Source organism: Rhinoderma darwinii, chromosome 4 (assembly GCF_050947455.1).
Source record: "Rhinoderma darwinii isolate aRhiDar2 chromosome 4, aRhiDar2.hap1, whole genome shotgun sequence".
In the NCBI taxonomy this organism is placed as follows: Eukaryota; Metazoa; Chordata; class Amphibia; order Anura; family Rhinodermatidae; genus Rhinoderma; species Rhinoderma darwinii.
In genome coordinates, this window is record NC_134690.1 from 28,783,187 (window position 1) to 28,802,400 (window position 19,214).

Consider the following 19,214-nt stretch of genomic DNA (forward strand, 5'->3'; position numbering starts at 1 on the left):
AATGTTTACAATGCATTACTGAAGGGGTTTTTTTTAAGCGATCAAACCCTTTAAGGCATGTACAAGATGTGTGTGAAGAACCAGCATAGGGATCTCAACCTGTTCATTTGGAGAAGAAGACCTACAGGGATGGCAATCAAGAAGGAAGTACTAGTGACACCACAGTGGAAAATATAAACCTAGTGACATTCGAGAAAAAGATAGAACTAAAGAGATTACAGGAAGGAGACAGAACTAGTGAAATCTCAGAAAGAAGATCGAGTGACTTCACAGAGAGAATACAGAACAAGTGACATCACAGAGAGAAGACAGAAACAGTGATATAATAGGGAGAAGACAGTACTAGTGACATCACAAAGAGAAGTCAGAACAAGGCACATCACAGAGAAGACAGAACCAGTGACTTCACAGAGAGAACGCAGAACGAGTGATATCACAGAGAGAAGACAGAAATAGTGATATCACAGGGAGAAGAAGACAGTACTAGTGACATCACAAAGAGAAGGCAGAACAAGGCACATCACAGAGAAGACAGAACCAGTGACTTCACAGAGAGAATACAGAATGAGTGATATCAAAAAGAAAAGGCAGAACTTTTGACATCATTGAGAGAAGACAAAACCAGAGACATCACAATGAGAAGGCAGATGCAGTAATAGACAAAATTAGTGACATGACATAGAGGAGACAGAATTAGTGTAATTACCGAGAGAGAAGAGGACTTGTGACATCACTAAATAATGACTGTGAAATCCCAACATTATGAAATCACTGAGGGAAGATGAAACTAGTGACTTCAATAAGAGAATCAGAACAGAACCAGTGACATCACAGAGAGAAGACAGGACTTGTGACATCACTAAGCTGCGACTAAGCCATTACAGACATATTCCATCACTGAGGGAAAATGTAACTAGTGACTTTAATAAGATAAGACAGAACCACTGACATCACTAAGTAGTAATTGAACTAATAACAACATAAAAAGAGGATATTACTGAGGGAAGCCAGAACAGCTGACATCGCTAAAACGAAAGACATCATTGAGAAAACACAGAATTTGTGAAATCTTTAAGTAGTGACTAAATAAGTGACATTACTGAAATATGACATCACTAAGGCAATATTAGGACATAGCTGGGAAAAGACAAAACCAGTGACATCACTGAGTTAAGACAGAATTATTGACATTGCTGAGTGGTGAATGAACTGGTGAAATCACAGATGGATGATTGAAGTAGTGACATCATTGATAATCATCAAAATAATACAGAAATAGCGTCATCACGGTAAGAATGCAACTAGTAATATCACTGAGAGAACTAATGACATTAAAAGGAAGATGGCACTAGTGACATACTAGATGAATGACATCACTTCTGAAAGACAGAAATGGTGATATCACTAAGGGAAGTGAGAAATAGGTGTTATTCCCGAGTAGTGGCTGACAGAGCTAGTGACATAAAGTGAAGAATTGCATCAGAATCATTGAAATTTTTCCTGACACCACTTAACAGGCAGATAGAGTTGACAATGGGGTGGAGCTTCAGGAGGTCATGTGGTCACGGAGTGGTCTTTTAAAGACTTAAGATCTCTGAACTGCATGGCGCAGTGTCCACTGCATGAGATGATAAACATGGGTCTGATACTGTCTGCTTGATTCCCTGGAGACCCAATGATCCCAAGCCTCAGCCAAAAATAGACTATGTGAAAAATGGAAGAGATTTCAGTTCGGGATTAACTCATTCATTGTTCTGCAGAAAAGTTAAGTTATGTAAACAAGATCACAATTATAATAATTAGAGTGACCTGTGTATAATTTTCCAAAATATTTTCAAAAAATAACCTACATGAACTTTGTACAAGATCCCTAATGCATTGCCAAATGATGGACTTTCCCATCAATTACAACCTCTTGCCCCACTTTTGCCCCTGTGTCCAGTGCCAAGGTAGGGAGAGATATTGCAAAGGGGCCTTTGGGCCATCCTCAAGCACCATGGCCAATGTGTGACTGATATCTCTGCATCTCCTAAAGCTACACCCCCATGTATGAGCCTTCTGTCCCAAGTTGGAGAACTCGATTCTCCTTCACTTGTGTGGGGGAAGGGAGGCTACAACTCCTTTAATTGCTAAAGTAAAGGAACTAAATTTTCTACCAAAGTCTTTTGTGATAGAATTCTAACCAAAATCTTGTTATGCAGGCAGCTAGTGGATACTCGTCTAGATTATGGATTGACACAGGATAATTTGGGCGGCATCCAAGGGAGTCCTTGACTTCACCCTTGACGTATGGTATGGTCATTGTTGTAGTCTTGCCAGAATAGTCTATTATTGGTGGCAACTGCACTAATAAAACCAGATGTCTAAGTCAAAGTAAAGCCGGAGGTCAAGGCGAAGGTCAGGTGGTAATGGTATTGGTTTTGGGGAGCAGATGAAAGGTCACCAATGCAGACAAAAGTTTGGGGTCGGAAGTCAGCAGCCGAGAGGTCACGACCAGGTAGAAACTCAGGTACAGTACCAAAAACGTTACGAAGAGTCAGAGCCAGGACATCCAAGAAAACAAAAAGTCAGGACAAGTGGCAGGCAAAGGGGACAAAACACTCGGACAGTGAATGTTTGGGGGCGTCATGGGAAAACACTGGTCGCCACAGTGGCACAATGCAGCTAGCGGAAACATACGAAGCAGCAGGAAGAGAGCAAGCAAGGAGAGTTGAGTAATAGAGACCCTAAACATCACCCACCAGTTGTTGTTACAGGTCAGGACCATTGACAAGTTAAAGGGGTTATCCGGGTTTTTAAAATTGATGGCCTATCCTTAGAATGGGCCATCGGTAATAGATCAGTGGGGGTACGATTCTTAGTGGGGGTCCGACTCGCGGCTCGTTCAAATAGCTGATTGGTGGGAGCGCCGAGAGTCGGACCACCACCGATCTAATATTGATGGCCTATCCTAAGGATAGGCTATTAATTTTAAAACCTGTATAATCCCTTTATAGGCTGCAAAAGCTTCACAAGTTTTTTTCATGAAAAAACAGACTGGTGATCAAGGTTAGATGACTCATTTCAAGAGTTCCTGATCAAAAAGTAAAAACTAAATGTACACAACAATAGTGGATTTATAGGTTTTGGGAGATGTTACAAATTAAGAGGAAAATGGAATAAGGTGAAATAATAATAATAATACAAGTATTAGGAAGAGAGACATGAATTCTGACCTGGCGCCAGTCAGACATCGGAAAAGTTGTATTGTGTCTTTCAGCCAGCAGCTATACAGATAAGGGGCGTTGTGGCTTTCACACGCTAAGTGCTCTTCTTATTTTTTAAAAGCAACATCAGGGCCGGACTATGAGGTATAAATAACCTGATGACAGGATGTCTCACCAACACAAGTAGTGAGCAAGCAATGCAACAAAACACCGAACCACAATAACAATTAAAAGGGGAAAACACGTGAATGACTCCCGTAACAGTAATAAAAAAACATATCAAAGTAAAACAATACAGTAACCAATCAAGTGTATGCCCTTCTTTCCTAAGGCTGGGTTTCACGGGTTCCTTTCATAAGGAAAAGTTATATCTAGGCAAAATGGTATGGTTTTCTTTATTTTATAAGTAATACAAGTATTTCCTAAATCAGGGATGTCCGGAGAGCTGACAGCTCCTCTATACTACACCACACAGGAGAACTGACAGATCCTCTATACTACACCACACATGAGAACTGGCAGGTCCTCTATACTACACCACACAGGAGACCTGACAGATCCTCTATACTACACCACACAGGAGAACTGACCGCTCCTCTATACTACACCACACAGGAGAGCTGACAGCTCCTCTATACTACACCACACAGGAGAGCTGACAGCTCCTCTATACTACACCACACAGGAGAGCTGACAGGTTCTCTATACTACACCACACAGGAGAACTGACCGCTCCTCTATACTACACCACACAGGAGAGCTGACAGCTCCTCTATACTACACCACACAGGAGAACTGACAGCTCCTCTATACTACACCACACAGGAGAGCTGACAGATCCTCTATACTACACCACACAGGAGAGCTGACAGCTCCTCTATACTACACCACACAGGAGAGCTGACAGATCCTCTATACTACACCACACAGGAGAACTGACAGATCCTCTATACTACACCACACAGGAGAGCTAACAGATCCTCTATACTACACCACACAGGGGAGCTGACAGATCCTCTATACTACACCACACAGGAGAGCTAACAGATCCTCTATACTACACCACACAGGGGAGCTGACAGCTCCTCTATACTACACCACACAGGAGAACTGACAGATCCTCTATACAACACCACACATGAGAACTGGCAGGTCCTCTATACTACACCACACAGGAGACCTGACAGGTTCTCTATACTACACCACACAGGAGAACTGACCGCTCCTCTATACTACACCACACAGGAGAGCTGACAGCTCCTCTATACTACACCACACAGGAGAGCTGACAGCTCCTCTATACTACACCACACAGGAGAGCTGACAGGTTCTCTATACTACACCACACAGGAGAACTGACCGCTCCTTTATACTACACCACACAGGAGAGCTGACAGCTCCTCTATACTACACCACACAGGAGAGCTGACAGCTCCTCTATACTACACCACACAGGAGAACTGACAGCTCCTCTATACTACACCACACAGGAGAACTGACAGCTCCTCTATACTACACCACACAGGAGAGCTGACAGCTCCTCTATACTACACCACACAGGAGAGCTGATAGATCCTCTATACTACACCACACAGGAGAACTGACAGATCCTCTATACTACACCACACAGGGGAGCTAACAGATCCTCTATACTACACCACACAGGGGAGCTGACAGATCCTCTATACTACAACACACAGGAGAACGGACAGATCCTCTATACTACACCACACAGGAGAGCTGACAGATCCTCTATACTACACCACACAGGAGAGCTGACAGATCCTCTATACTACACCACACAGGAGAGCTGACAGATCCTCTATACCACACCACACAGGAGAACTTGACAGCTCCTCTATACTACACCACACAGGAGAACAAACAGCTCCTCTATACTACACCACACAGGAGAACGGAAAGATCCTCTACACTACACCACACAGGAGCACTGACAGATCCTCTGTACTACACCACACAGGAGAACTGACAGATCCTCTATACCACACCACACAGGAGAGCGGACAGATCCTTTATACTACATCACACAGGAGAGCCGACAGCTCCTCTACACTACACCACACAGGAGAGCCAACAGCTCCTCTACACTACACCACACAGGAGCACTGACAGATCCTCTATACTACACCACACAGGAGAGCTGACAGATCCTCTATACTACACCACACAGGAGAGCTGACAGGTCCTCTATACTACACCAAACAGGAGAGCTGACATGTCCTCTATACTACACCACACAGGAGAACTGACAGGTCCTCTATACTACACCACACAGGAGAGCTGACATGTCCTCTATACTACATCACACAGGAGAGCGGACATATCCGCTATACTACACCACACAGGAGAGCTGACAGCTCCTCTATACTACACCACACATGAGAACTGACAGATCCTCTATACTACACCATACAGGAGAAATGACAGCTCCTCTATACTACACCACACAGGAGAGCTGACAGCTCCTCTATACCACACCACACAGGAGAGCTGACCGCTCCTCTATACTACACCACACAGGAGAGCTGACAGCTCCTCTATACTACACCACACAGGAGAGCCGACAGCTCCTCTACACTACACCACACAGGAGCACTGACAGATCCTCTATACTACACCACACAGGAGAGCTGACAGATCCTCTATACTACACCACACAGGAGAGCTGACAGCTCCTCTATACTACACCACACATGAGAACTGACAGATCCTCTATACTACACCACACAGGAGAACTGACAGCTCTTCTATACTACACCACACAGGAGAGCTGACAGATCCTCTATACTACACCATACAGGAGAAATGACAGCTCCTGTATACTACACCACACAGGAGAGCTGACAGCTCCTCTATACCACACCACACAGGAGAGCTGACCGCTCCTCTATACTACACCACACATGAGAGCTGACAGCTCCTCTATACTACACCACACAGGAGAGCTGACAGATCCTCTACACTACACCACACAGGAGAACTGACAGCTCCTCTATACTACACCACACAGGGGAGCTGACAGATCCTACATACTACACCACACAGGAGAGCTGACAGATCCTCTATACTACACCACACAGGAGAGCTGACAGATCCTCTACACTACACCACACAGGAGAACTGACAGCTCCTCTATACTACACCACACAGGGGAGCTGACAGATCCTACATACTACACCACACAGGAGAGCTGACAGATCCTCTATACTACACCACACAGGAGAACTGGCAGGTCCTCTATACTATACCACACAGGAGAGCTGACAGCTCCTCTATACTACACCACACAGGATACCTGACAGCTCCTCTATACTACACCACACAGAAGAGCTGACATATCCTCTATACTACACCACACAGAAGAGCTGACAGCTCGTCTATACTACACCATATAGGAGAGCTGACAGATCCTCTATACTACACCACACAGGAGATCTGACAGCTCCTCTATACTACACCACACAGGAGAACAAACAGCTCCTCTATACTACACCACACAGGAGAACCGAAAGATCCTCTACACTACACCACACAGGAGCACTGACAGATCCTCTGTACTACACCACACAGGAGAACTGACAGATCCTCTATACCACACCACACAGGAGAGCTGACAGATCCTTTATACTACATCACACAGGAGAGCCGACAGCTCCTCTACAATACACCACACAGGAGAGCCGACAGCTCCTCTACACTACACCACACAGGAGCACTGACAGATCCTCTATACTACACCACACAGGAGAGCTGACAGATCCTCTATACTATACCACAAAGGGGAGCTGACAGCTCCTCTATACTACACCACACAGGAGAGCTGACATATCCTTTATACTACACCACACAGGAGAGCTGACATGTCCTCTATACTACACCACACAGGAGAACTGACAGGTCCTCTATACTACATCACACAGGAGAGCGGACATATCCGCTATACTACACCACACAGGAGAGCTGACAGCTCCTCTATACTACACCACACATGAGAACTGACAGATCCTCTATACTACACCACACAGGAGAGCTGACAGCTCCTCTATGCTACACCACACTGGAGAGCTGACAGATCCTCTATACTACACCACACAGGGGAGCTGACAGATCCTACATACTACACCACACAGGAGAGCTGACAGATCCTCTATACTACACCACACAGGAGAACTGGCAGGTCCTCTATACTATACCACACAGGAGAGCTGACAGCTCCTCTATACTACACCACACAGGATACCTGACAGGTCCTCTATACTACACCACACAGAAGAGCTGACATATCCTCTATACTACACCACACAGAAGAGCTGACAGCTCGTCTATACTACACCATATAGGAGAGCTGACAGATCCTCTATACTACACCACACAGGAGATCTGACAGCTCCTCTATACTACACCACACAGGAGAACAAACAGCTCCTCTATACTACACCACACAGGAGAACCGAAAGATCCTCTACACTACACCACACAGGAGCACTGACAGATCCTCTGTACTACACCACACAGGAGAACTGACAGATCCTCTATACCACACCACACAGGAGAGCTGACAGATCCTTTATACTACATCACACAGGAGAGCCGACAGCTCCTCTACACTACACCACACAGGAGAGCCGACAGCTCCTCTACACTACACCACACAGGAGCACTGACAGATCCTCTATACTACACCACACAGGAGAGCTGACAGATCCTCTATACTATACCACAAAGGGGAGCTGACAGCTCCTCTATACTACACCACACAGGAGAGCTGACATATCCTTTATACTACACCACACAGGAGAGCTGACATGTCCTCTATACTACACCACACAGGAGAACTGACAGGTCCTCTATACTACATCACACAGGAGAGCGGACATATCCGCTATACTACACCACACAGGAGAGCTGACAGCTCCTCTATACTACACCACACATGAGAACTGACAGATCCTCTATACTACACCACACAGGAGAGCTGACAGCTCCTCTATGCTACACCACACTGGAGAGCTGACAGATCCTCTATACTACACCACACAGGAGAGCTGACATGTCTTCTTTAGAGAAGCACTCCTTTTTTTCCTTTTTATTATAAATCTATTTTGCCAAAATATGACGTGGTTATTACCTTTATTTCTTTTTCCTTTGTTTGTGAAAATTGCTATATTTTTTGCCTTCCATTGGCTCAAGTGATACCACAGTGAACCTCTACACCTTCCTGGTTTCTCTGTTCTGGAAGGGGTCCCCATCTCACTGCATAACCCACATCCTGCTCCCTACGAATGTATGTCACACACTTTACGCCGCCTTTTACGGTGATTGACTCAAACTCTCCCTGTACAGACGTCACCGCGCCATCTCATAAGCGTATGTCGGTACCAGGAGAATCTTCTCCATGCTTAACACGCCTCCTTTTTCGTGCCGATGACAAGGGGATCACTGGACTTGTAGGAACGGGTGGGCAATGTAAATCGGCATTACGACGTTAGAGGGAGTGCTTCCTGCCGATCCAGAAACTAGACGCTGGACCGGTAAATACTGCTGGAATCTGAAAATTGACTGCTTCTTTAAGTTATGTATGAACGAAGAGTGTTAAGCTTCATTCTGTTTGCAGGCTGGTATGGTTTGACACTTAATAGACAGGCAGATGGAGCAGCACTGACGTCAGACAACCACTTTTAGAGCCAGAAATGTGCTCAGAGGTGTTGTCACTTCCCTTCCCCCACTCCTCATAGTAAGTGCATTACTTATCAGGGAGCGACAAAGAGAACTGTAGCTCCTTTCAAGGGTAAAGAAATAATGAAATCTGAGCTGCACCCTGAGGCATGCTGGGAGTCACCATCAGAATAAAAAAAAAGGGTTTCAGCTGTTTTTACCACTTTACTGTACCATTGCTTCTGCAAATACGCACTGAGACTGCTTGCCCTTTAAATATTGCCTCTAGTAAAACAAGCACAGACGAGACACATTTACAGCTTGTCCCGATTAGCAATGCGTGTAACCCTCCAGCGCTGCATTGTACAGAGGAGTCTGAACTGAGCCACCATTGCTTGTGCCAGAGGATAAACACAGCCATGCTGTATCACTGACCTTCCCGGGCACTGGAACTTTCCTCCGCCAAAGGCTACAAAACCATCTAGGAAAACATTCTTCTCTAAATTTGCCTTTTTCCAACGTTCCTGTGGGAAGAAAATATTATTTTTTCCAATGAGGCTTTAAGTAAATAATCAGAACTGTATTTCGCTAGAATAATAATAGTTATTGCTTTAATGCAGAATATTTAAAGGGGAAATCAAAGTTTTGCTTGAAAAAAAAATAAAAATTCTAACTGAAAGTAAATGTGTGAGGAGGGATGCAATGAAAATTAAATAAAGTGCATCTGTCACGAGGTGGATGGACATCATATATTTATGCGCTTAAACTTCCTTAATTGGAGTATAAGAGATCGCGCACTGTCCAGATTTTGCTGGAGTTCCCCTTTAAGGACGTCTTAGGCTACATTCACACGAGCGTGACAGATTTCCGCGTGTAAAAAACGTGTGTAAATTTGTCCGTGTGCGTTGCGCTCTTAAATCAGTGCTTTGCGTGTGGCATGTGTTTTTCGGCAGCACTTTTTTTTTCAATGTAATTGATGCGTAAAACACGGACAGCACACGGATGTGGGCAGCTGGGTGCGTGAAAACGCAGCAATATAGGACATGCAATGAATTCCACGCAACGGACAGTCGCTGCGTGAAAACGTACGCATGTGTGAACGGCCCCATTGAAATCAATAGGGTCGTGTGCTGTGCGTTGTTTCCCCGCACAGCACACAGACGAGATTCACGCTTGTGTGAATGATCCAAACATAGAGGTCCCTTGCAGTATGACCCAATGCAGGAACTTACTGGTCTAAACATCTGCGGTTCCGGAAAGTGTTTTGGGTTCCGGTGAAGCCAGTATGGAGATAACATCAACAGGTCGCCGGCAGGGACCTCATGATCCTGAATGGACAGAAGACAGCAAAGTTACATAGACACACATGGCAGGACAGCTAATATGGTCGCTATTACAGCTTCAACAATGACTGATTCTCCAGCATAGTTGCCAACAGTCCAGAATTTGCCGGGACTGTCCTGAAGTTACAGAGACAATCCTGGCAAATTACGGTCCTGGACTGTGTCCCAGTAATTGGCGACTATTCAATTGTATCTGCGTCCTATGGCAGAGCAGGAAATGATTTGCACCCTGCTCTGCCATTCACTAGGCTACAGGCCATGTTAGGCCTACAGCCTATAAGATGCAGGGACAGGATCACGGCGCATGAAGGTGGGATGACGTCACTGGATCGCGCTGCAATGATCCCCTCTCAGTGCCTAGTAGGCTGCAGGACTGAGGAGGCTGTGGAGCTTCGTTCTTGGCGCGGATGGTGCTAGGTGAGTATAAGGTTTTTTATTTGTTTGGGTAGTACCTGGGCACAGCCTACAGGGGGAGTGTGGTACTATGTATAAAAGGGGGAGTGTGGCACTATCTACAGGGGGCTGTGTGGGTGACACTAGCTACAGGGGGCTGTGTGGGTGACACTAGCTAAAGAGGGGGCTGTGGATGGCACTAGCTACAAGGGGGTGTGTGCCACTATCTACAGGGTGCCGTGTGCGTGTGGCACTTTCTACAGGTGGCTATGTGGCACTATTTACAGGAAGCAGTGTGTGGCACTATGTACTGGGGGCAGTGTGGAGCACCATCTACATAGGGCACCGAGTGTGGCACTATCTACGCTAGTTTTTACACTACCAGTAGTGGTCCGCACATATCACCTAGCCCCAGTGATAAAGTGAGACATCACCTGCCTGTATGCAACCAGATAACCAGAGAGAGATACTGGCCACCATAGTAGTTGTCAGCCAAAAACATTTTTGTAAGTTTACTTGTATGCAGAATTCTGGTACGGAAGCCACGCCCCATTATCCACACCCAGCAGATAAACCACGCCCCCATTCGACACACCCACCACATAAGCTACACCCTGTGTCCCTGGGGGAAAAAAAATGACAGCAACTATGCTCGAGTGATACATTCAGTCATTCAGAGGTCTGGTAAAGATGGGTGACAACCAATATTGCTACTTGTTTACACAGGAGCTATTACACCTACAGTCATTGGTGCCCTGTACGGTACTTTATATTGATGCTCCTTCCTAAATGATTTACTATATAGTGCTCAAATAATTATGCCGTAAGGTACCCAGAAAGTTGCCGGGGTGAGAGCTCCAGTTGCCCAGGCCATTAGGGACAGTGGCACTCCCTTTAGTAGGACAATTGGGTGACAACTCATGTGGGATTCTCAACAGTGGTCATATTGGTTGTCACCCAGCGGTGCCAGAAGAAAATATAACTTATAACTAAGAGACCAGGTGGAACATGAGGCTCGGGTCACACAATACATGATTTCTGATCAATATAAAAATATGTTTTTTGTTTTTTTGCATTGGCTTAAAGTAATTACATACATAAACTTTTAAGGGTTGGAGGACTTTCCTGGTAATGGCTCCTGGCGACCTCAGCCGTATGGCCTCGAGGATACAGGATTTAATGTATGGAAATTTCGCCAGTTCTACTTCTGTTATATTCAATGGTTGTTTACCTCCTAAAAGAGACGAAAGTACAAATATTCATCAGACTTCATTTCACTAACAATATGAGTGAGATGTAAGATTGGTGCCTCAGGCCTCAGTAGTAGATAAAAACGGCTAAGAAATACCCCCCCTTTGAAGAAAAATTAGCATAAACTCCACCCACTTCGTGGTCCAGTTTGCGGGAGAATCCCATGAGAATCCAGACTGTTGCCAACTACTAATGCAGAACATGGTCAGCATTTATTTAAAGCTGGCATGTAGTACTATAATTCCCCTGTAGTGGCCACTGCAGGGGAATTGTATGGCCATCCGCATCTTCCCCTGGTAATCACTGATTGCTGAGGGATTTTGAAGGCAAAGATGCGGTGATTACCAGGCTAGTTTTAAATTAAAAAACGTCCGTCTTGATGAGAACACTGCTAGTAAAAAGGGAAGGGGGCAATACCCTGGTCATGAAGTGGTTAATGAGTGTCATGTCCGTGGCTGCGGGCCGTCAGGTCCACTCTCCACCTGACAGCCGCAGCCATGGGTCTGCGAGCGCTGACCCCAGCGCTCACTTCCACTCTTAAAGGGGCAGTGCGCGCACCAGACTTTAATGGTTAATCAACCCATGAGTGCCCTGGACTATAAGAGGGGCCCAGCCCCTTGCTTCTATGCCTGAGCGTTGTTTGTAATTTCCTAGTTTGTCTATGCAAATGGTCTCCCAGTGTTTTCCAGTTCCCAGTGTATCCTGTATCCCGTGATATGCTGGTCAAGTGCCGTGCTGTGCTGTAGTAGTGCTGTGCTGTATTCTATGCCTGTCCTGCTACTCCACGCCTGACGTCTACCCGCTGCCTAGTCCCAGCCAAGCCTGCCTTGCTACTGTCCGAGCTGCCACAGGTACCCTATACGAACTATAGACTTTGACCTGCGCCCTGTTGGCCAGCTGCCATACCGCCAAGGCGGTACGGCCCAGTGGGTCCACGAACCCAACGTGACAGTTAGCTCAGGCCATGGACCCCGCTGGTTGATCCAAGACCAAGATGACGTCACAAGAGATTCGGACGGATATGCTGGACCTCTGGTCTCGACATGACCAACTCCTCCAGGCCTTGAACATTCTCGCTCGTCGGCAGGAAGCACGAGCTGCCGTTCCTCCTACTACACCTCCTGGCAGTACTGATCCTCTGACTACACCTCCTGGCAGCGTTGATCCTCGTTTTTCTTTGCCACTTCCTGACATAGTTAGTATGGCTGAAAAAAGACACATGTCCATCAAGTTCAACCAAGGGACGGGAAAAGGGAAGGGACAAATTTCTACACATAGGAGCTAATACTTTTTTGTTCTAGGAAATTATCTAACCCTTTTTTAAAGCCATCTACTGTCCCTGCTGTGACCAGCTCCTGCGGTAGGCTATTCCATAGATTCACCGCTCTTACAGTAAAGAAGGCTTGTCGCCTCTGCATGTTGAACCTTTTTTTCTCCAGACGGAGGGAGTGCCCCCTTGTTTTTTGAGGGGGTTTTACATGGAACAGGATTTCACCATATTTTTTGTATGTGCCATTCATATATTTGTATAAATTAATCATGTCCCCCCTTAGTCGTCTTTTTTCAAGGCTAAATAGGTTTAATTCTTTTAATCTTTCCTCATAACTTAGATTCTCCATGCCCCTAATTAGCTTCGTTGCTCTTTGTATTTTTTCCAACACCAGGGCATCCTTTCTATAGTCCTTAATTTACCCATTAGACGTCTATGGGGGACAGTGTCAAATGCCTTTGCAAAGTCCAAAAACACTAAATCCACAGCGGCCCCTCTGTCTAGGCTTCTGCTCACCTCTTCATAAAAACAGATCAGGTTAGTTTGACAACTTCTGTCCTTAGTAAAACCGTGCTGGCTGTCACTTATAATACTATTTTTTGTCACATAATTCTGTATATAGTCCCTCAATAGCCCCTCAAACATTTTCCCCACGATGGATGTGGAGCCTACTGGTCTATAATTACCCGGGGAAGACCTAGAGCTCTTTTTGAAAATAGGCACCACATTTGTCCTGCGCCAGTCCCTTGGCACTATTCCAGTCACTAGAGAATCTCTAAATAATATGAAGAGGGGGACCGAAATAACGGAACTAAGCTCCTTAAGAACTCTAGGGTGTAACCCATCTGGTCCCGGGGCCTTGTGCACATTTATTTTATTAAATTTAGCTTGGACCATATCTACATTCATCCAATTCAGTATATCAACTGATATATTAACAGCACTGGCACCGGCTATATCAGCTGCTCTTTCTACTGTTGTATATACAGAGCTAAAGAACCCATTTAGTAACTCTGCCTTCTCTTGATCCCCTGTGACCAACTCCCCATTACCATTATCTAGGGGTCCTACATGTTCAGACCTTGGCTTTTTAGCATTTATATACTTGAAGAATTTTTTGGGATTTGTTTTACTATCCTTGGCCACCTGCCTTTCATTTTGTATTTTTGCTAATTTTATTACATTTTTACAGATTTTATTAAGCTCTTTATATTTTACAAAGGCTACAGATGTACCCTCAGATTTGTATTTTTTAAATGCCCTTTTTTGGTCATGTATTGCCCCTTTCACAGGAGGTGTAAGCCATGTGGGATTTAGTCTTAGTCGTTTATACTTGTTACCTATAGGAATAAATTTTGCACTATAATTACCCAGAGTAGATTTGAAAATCTCCCATTTATCATTTGTCCCATTATTTGACATTAGTTCTTCCCAGTCCATATCCTGAATTGCCGCCCTCATCCTGGGGAAATTGGCTTTCTTAAAATTAAATGTTTTTGCTCTCCCAGCCTGCGTTTGTTTTTTACAGTATAGGTAAAATGTAACTATATTGTGATCACTGTTACCGAGGTTTTCACGAACATTGACGTTCCCAACAAGATCTGCATTATTAGAAATGACCAGATCCAACAGAGCTTCACCTCTAGTCGGGTCTTCCACAAACTGGCCCATAAAATTTTCCTGCAACAGGTTGAGGAAATGTCTCCCCTTTGCAGTTGAAGCCGAACCATGACACCAATTAATATCCAGGAAATTAAAATCTCCCATTATCACTTCAGTACCCGCCTGTGCAGCCCGCTCCATCTGTTTATATAGCTGACCTACCTGTCGTGGATTCTTGAACCAGTGCCAGATCCACTTCAGCCTGTATTCAAGGACATTCTCGTCTGATGGCGCAAGGGTCGCTTTCATCATCTTTCTTCTCACTGGGAAGGCCCTTGCATGGGCAAATCCTATCTGGAAGAGACAGGATCCAGAGACCCGTGCCTTCTAGGGGTTCCTCTGGACATTTCGCACAGTGTTTGAGGAGCCTGGACGAGTCTCCTCTGCAGCGGCTTCCTTGCTGAACCTACGCCAAGGAGACATCTCTGTGGGCGGGTACACCATCCACTTCCGCATCCTGACGGGAAAACTGTTGTGGAATAATGAGGCCCTGGTAGCTACATTCTGGCATGGACTGTCTCCTAAAATTAAGGACGAACTTGCCGCTTGAGACCTGCCATCTACCGTGGATGACCTCATTCTTCTGGCTGCCCGGATTGATAGAAGGCTCCGAGAACGGCTCCACGAGGTTAGTCGGGAGGGAGGTCTTCCTAGTCTGGCCCCTACTTTGCAGCAACCCCTGCCGTCCTCAGATGCCAATCCTCCTAAGGAGTCTGTGAGGATGGACCAATATAAGCTATCTACCCAGGAGAGACAACGCAGACGCACTTCGGGACTCTATCTTTATTGCGGCCTCGGAGGCCATCTTGTGCATCTGTGTCCCCAAAAGCCCTAAAACCTAGGGTTGGTAGGAGAGACAACCTTGGGCAAAGAAGGACTCCCGTCTAAGTTGTCCATACCCGTGACCATAGTGTATCCGATGAGAAAACGCATCAGGTCTCTGCATATCTAGACTCTGAATCCGCTGCTAATTTCATTTGTAGAGACCTGGTGGACCTTCTTCAATTACCCACTACCCCTCTGGAGAGACCGTTGATGGTTGCATCGGTAAATGGACTACCTCTACCAGACCCAGTTATAGCTGTGACCAAGCAGCTGAGGCCCCAAGTAGGGGCTATCCACTCCGAACTTCTATCTTTCTATGTCTCATTCCAAGGCCGTTAACCCCGTGCTGCTGGGCCTGCCTTGGCTCAGACTAAATGCCCCAGTCCTGGACTGGAACACTGGAGAGGTCCCGCAGTGGGGTCCCGAGTGTCACAGCCGATGCCTGGTGCAGATTCGTGCAGTCCAGCCTCCTCTGCCTCGGTCATTGGCAGGATTGAATGGTCATTATGCTGCATTTTCGGACGTCTTCAGCAAAAGGAAGGCGGAGACACTGCCCCCACACCGAGTGTATGACTGTCCTATCGAGCTGATCCCTGGTGCATCCCTTCCCCGTGGTAGGATATATCCTCTCTCCTTGCCAGAGACTCTGTCCATGTCCGCCTATGTTAAAGAGAACTTGGAGAGGGGCTTCATACGGAAGTCTTCGTCCCCAGCAGGAGCCGGGTTCTTCTTCGTCAAAATAAAGGACGGCTCCCTGCGTCCTTGTATTGACTACCGGGGTCTCAACCAAATCACGGTGAAAAAGAAGTATCCGTTGCCACTGATCTCTGAATTGTTTGATCGTATACGTGGTGCCATGATTTTTTCAAAACTAGACCTGCATGGGGCTTACAACCTAATCCGGATTCGCCAGGGTGATGAATGGAAGACTGCATTTAACACCTGTGATTGACACTATGAGTACCTAGTAATGCCCTTCGGCCTGTGTAATGCTCCCGCGGTCTTCCAGGAGTTCGTTAATTACATTTTCTGTGACCTCCTCTATGTTTGTGTTGTGGTCTATCTTGATGATATCTTGATTTTTTCTCCAGATCCTGTGACTCAGAGACATGTCCGTCAAGTTTTTGTGCTGTTAAGAGAGAATTGTCTGTACGCCAAGTTGGAGAAGGGCGTGTTTGAAAAGGATGCTCTACCCTTCCTGGGCTACATTGTCTCAAGATGGATCCCGAAAATGTCAAGTCCGTTCTGGAATGGCCACGCCCTCAAGGCTTGAGGGCCATACAGCGCTTTCTGGGATTCGCTAATTTTTACAGACAGTTTATTCCAAACTTCTCCTCACTGACATCTCCTATCTCTAACCTCACTAAGAAGGGCATGAACGCCAAGGTGTGGACTCCTGAGGCAGAGTCCGCATTCAATAGCCTGAAGAGTGCCTTCACATCAGCCTCTATCCTCCATCATTCAGGATGTTTCTCCACAGTTCTCGTTGGGGGTGGACACCTCCTCTGTCGGTGCTGGTGCACTCCTGTTCCTGAGAAGTTCCAAGGGCAAGTCTATGGTATGTGGATATTTCTCTAAGCTCTTCTCTTCCGCAGAACGCAACTACTCGATTGTGGATCGGCAGTTACTGGCCATCAAATTGGCCCTGGAGGAGTGGAGACTTCTACTAGGGGGCGCACCTTATCCCATCCTGATTTTTACAGACCACAAAAACCTCACCTATCTCCAGACGGCCCAACGGCTGAATCCTCGTCAGGCCAGGTGGTCACTGTTCTTTACTAGGTTCCAGTTTGAGCTCCATTGTCACCCGGCCGACAAGAATGTGTGGGCCGATGCCTTGTCCAGGTCTTTTGAGACAGAAGACACCATGGAAATTCCACAGAACATTATTGATCCATCTTGCATTGTCTCTGTCAATCCCCTGCAAGTTGGGGACATTCCTCCAGGGAGGACTTTTGTGCGCCTGGCTGACCGAGGGAGAATGCTCCGCTGGGGACACTCTTCTAGACTGGCAGGTCACGCGGGGACCCATAAGACCCGAGATCTGATTGCCCGTCATTTCTGATGAGCCACGCTGCCCAAGGACATTTTGGACTTTGTTTCCTCCTGCTCAGTGTGTGCAGCTAACAAGGTCGCTCACTCCGGACCTGCTGGCCGGCTCTAGCCATTGCCTGTGCCCGATGCTCCCTGGCAGCATATATCTTTGGACTTTATTACTGACCTGCCTCTCTCTGCTGGATGCAGTACTGTCTGGGTGGTGGTGGATCGATTTTCGAAGATGGCCCACTTTGTTCCTCTGACCGGTCTTCCTTCTGTTCCTCTACTGGCCAAGCTGTTCATCCAACACATCTTCCGCCTGCACGGCTTGCCACAGCATATTGTGTCTGATCGGGGGGTTCAGTTCACCCCAAAGTTCTGGAGAGCCCTCTACGGACTCCTAGGTGTAAAGTTGGACTTTTCCTCGGCCTACCATCCTCAGTCCAATGGTCAGATCGAGAGGATCAATCAGATCTTGGAGAACTACTTACGCCACTTCATCTCCAAGCAGCATGATGACTGGGTGCAGTTGCTCCCGTGGGCTGAATTCTCTTACAATAATCACACCAGCGAGTCCACAAGGAATACACCGTTCTTCATTGTCTATGGACAACACCCATGAATTCCTCTCCCGATGCCTGTACGGCTTTTAGGGACTTTCTGCAGATCTCGATCCTCCATCCTGCTGGCGGTCGACCGCATGAAACGGAAGGCGGACACAAGGAGAAGAGAACCTCCTCTGTTTCTTCCTGGCACGAAGGTCTGGCTGTCCTCCAGGAATATTCGTCTGAGGGTGCCGTCGTACAAATTTGCTCCCTGGTTCCTAGCACCCTTCGAGATCCTGCAGCGGGTCAACCCTGTTGCCTACAAGCTTCGGCTGCCTCCTACCCTCAGGATCCCCAACTCCTTCCATGTCTCTCTCCTGAAACCATTGGTTCTGAACCGCTTACCAACACTCCTTGCCCTGCGGTTGCCTCCAGCGGCCCTTCAGACACCTTCAAAGTTAAGTAGATCTTGGACACCAAGAGAGTGAGAGGAAAGACTTTTTATTTGGTGGATTGGAGGGGGTTTGGTCCTGAAGAGAGGTCCTGGGAGCCAAAGGAGAACCTCAATGCTCCTACTCTTCTGAAGAAGTTTCTCTCTCACTCTGGCCCCAAGAAGAGGGTGCGTAAGAGGGGGGATACTGTCATGTCCGTGGCTGCGGGCCGTCAGGTTCACCCTCCCCTGACGGCCGCAGCCATGGGTCTGTGAGTGCTGGCCCCAGTCTCCTCAGGAGACGCCAGCGCTCACTTCCACTCACCTCAGCCGGGTCCCGTAGGGAGCGCACGCACGCTCGTGCCCGCTCTTAAAGGGGCAGCGCGCGCACCAGACTTTATTTGTTAATCAGCCCAAGAGTGCCCTGGACTATAAGAGGGGCCCAGCCCCTTGCTTTTATGCCTGAGCGTTGTTTGTCGTTTCCTAGTTTGTCTATGCAAATGGTCTCCCAGTGTTTTCCAGTTCCCAGTGTTTCCTGTATCCTGTGCTATCCTGGTCAAGTGCCGTGCTGTGCTG

The 19,214-nt window shown here is 46.7% G+C and overlaps 1 protein-coding gene across 1 annotated transcript in view; it reads right to left on the reverse strand.

Moving 5' to 3' along the window:
• CYP39A1 (cytochrome P450 family 39 subfamily A member 1) overlaps positions 1 to 19,214 on the reverse strand; it is an 81,565-nt gene that overhangs the window by 27,963 nt on the left and 34,388 nt on the right. Inside the window, exons 8-10 of the mRNA XM_075860955.1 lie at positions 11,716 to 11,852; positions 10,115 to 10,210; positions 9,318 to 9,406 (exon numbers count right to left, since the gene is read on the reverse strand). Coding sequence (XP_075717070.1) covers positions 9,318 to 9,406; positions 10,115 to 10,210; positions 11,716 to 11,852 — 322 coding nt within the window. The remainder of the gene's footprint in view (positions 1 to 9,317; positions 9,407 to 10,114; positions 10,211 to 11,715; positions 11,853 to 19,214) is intronic.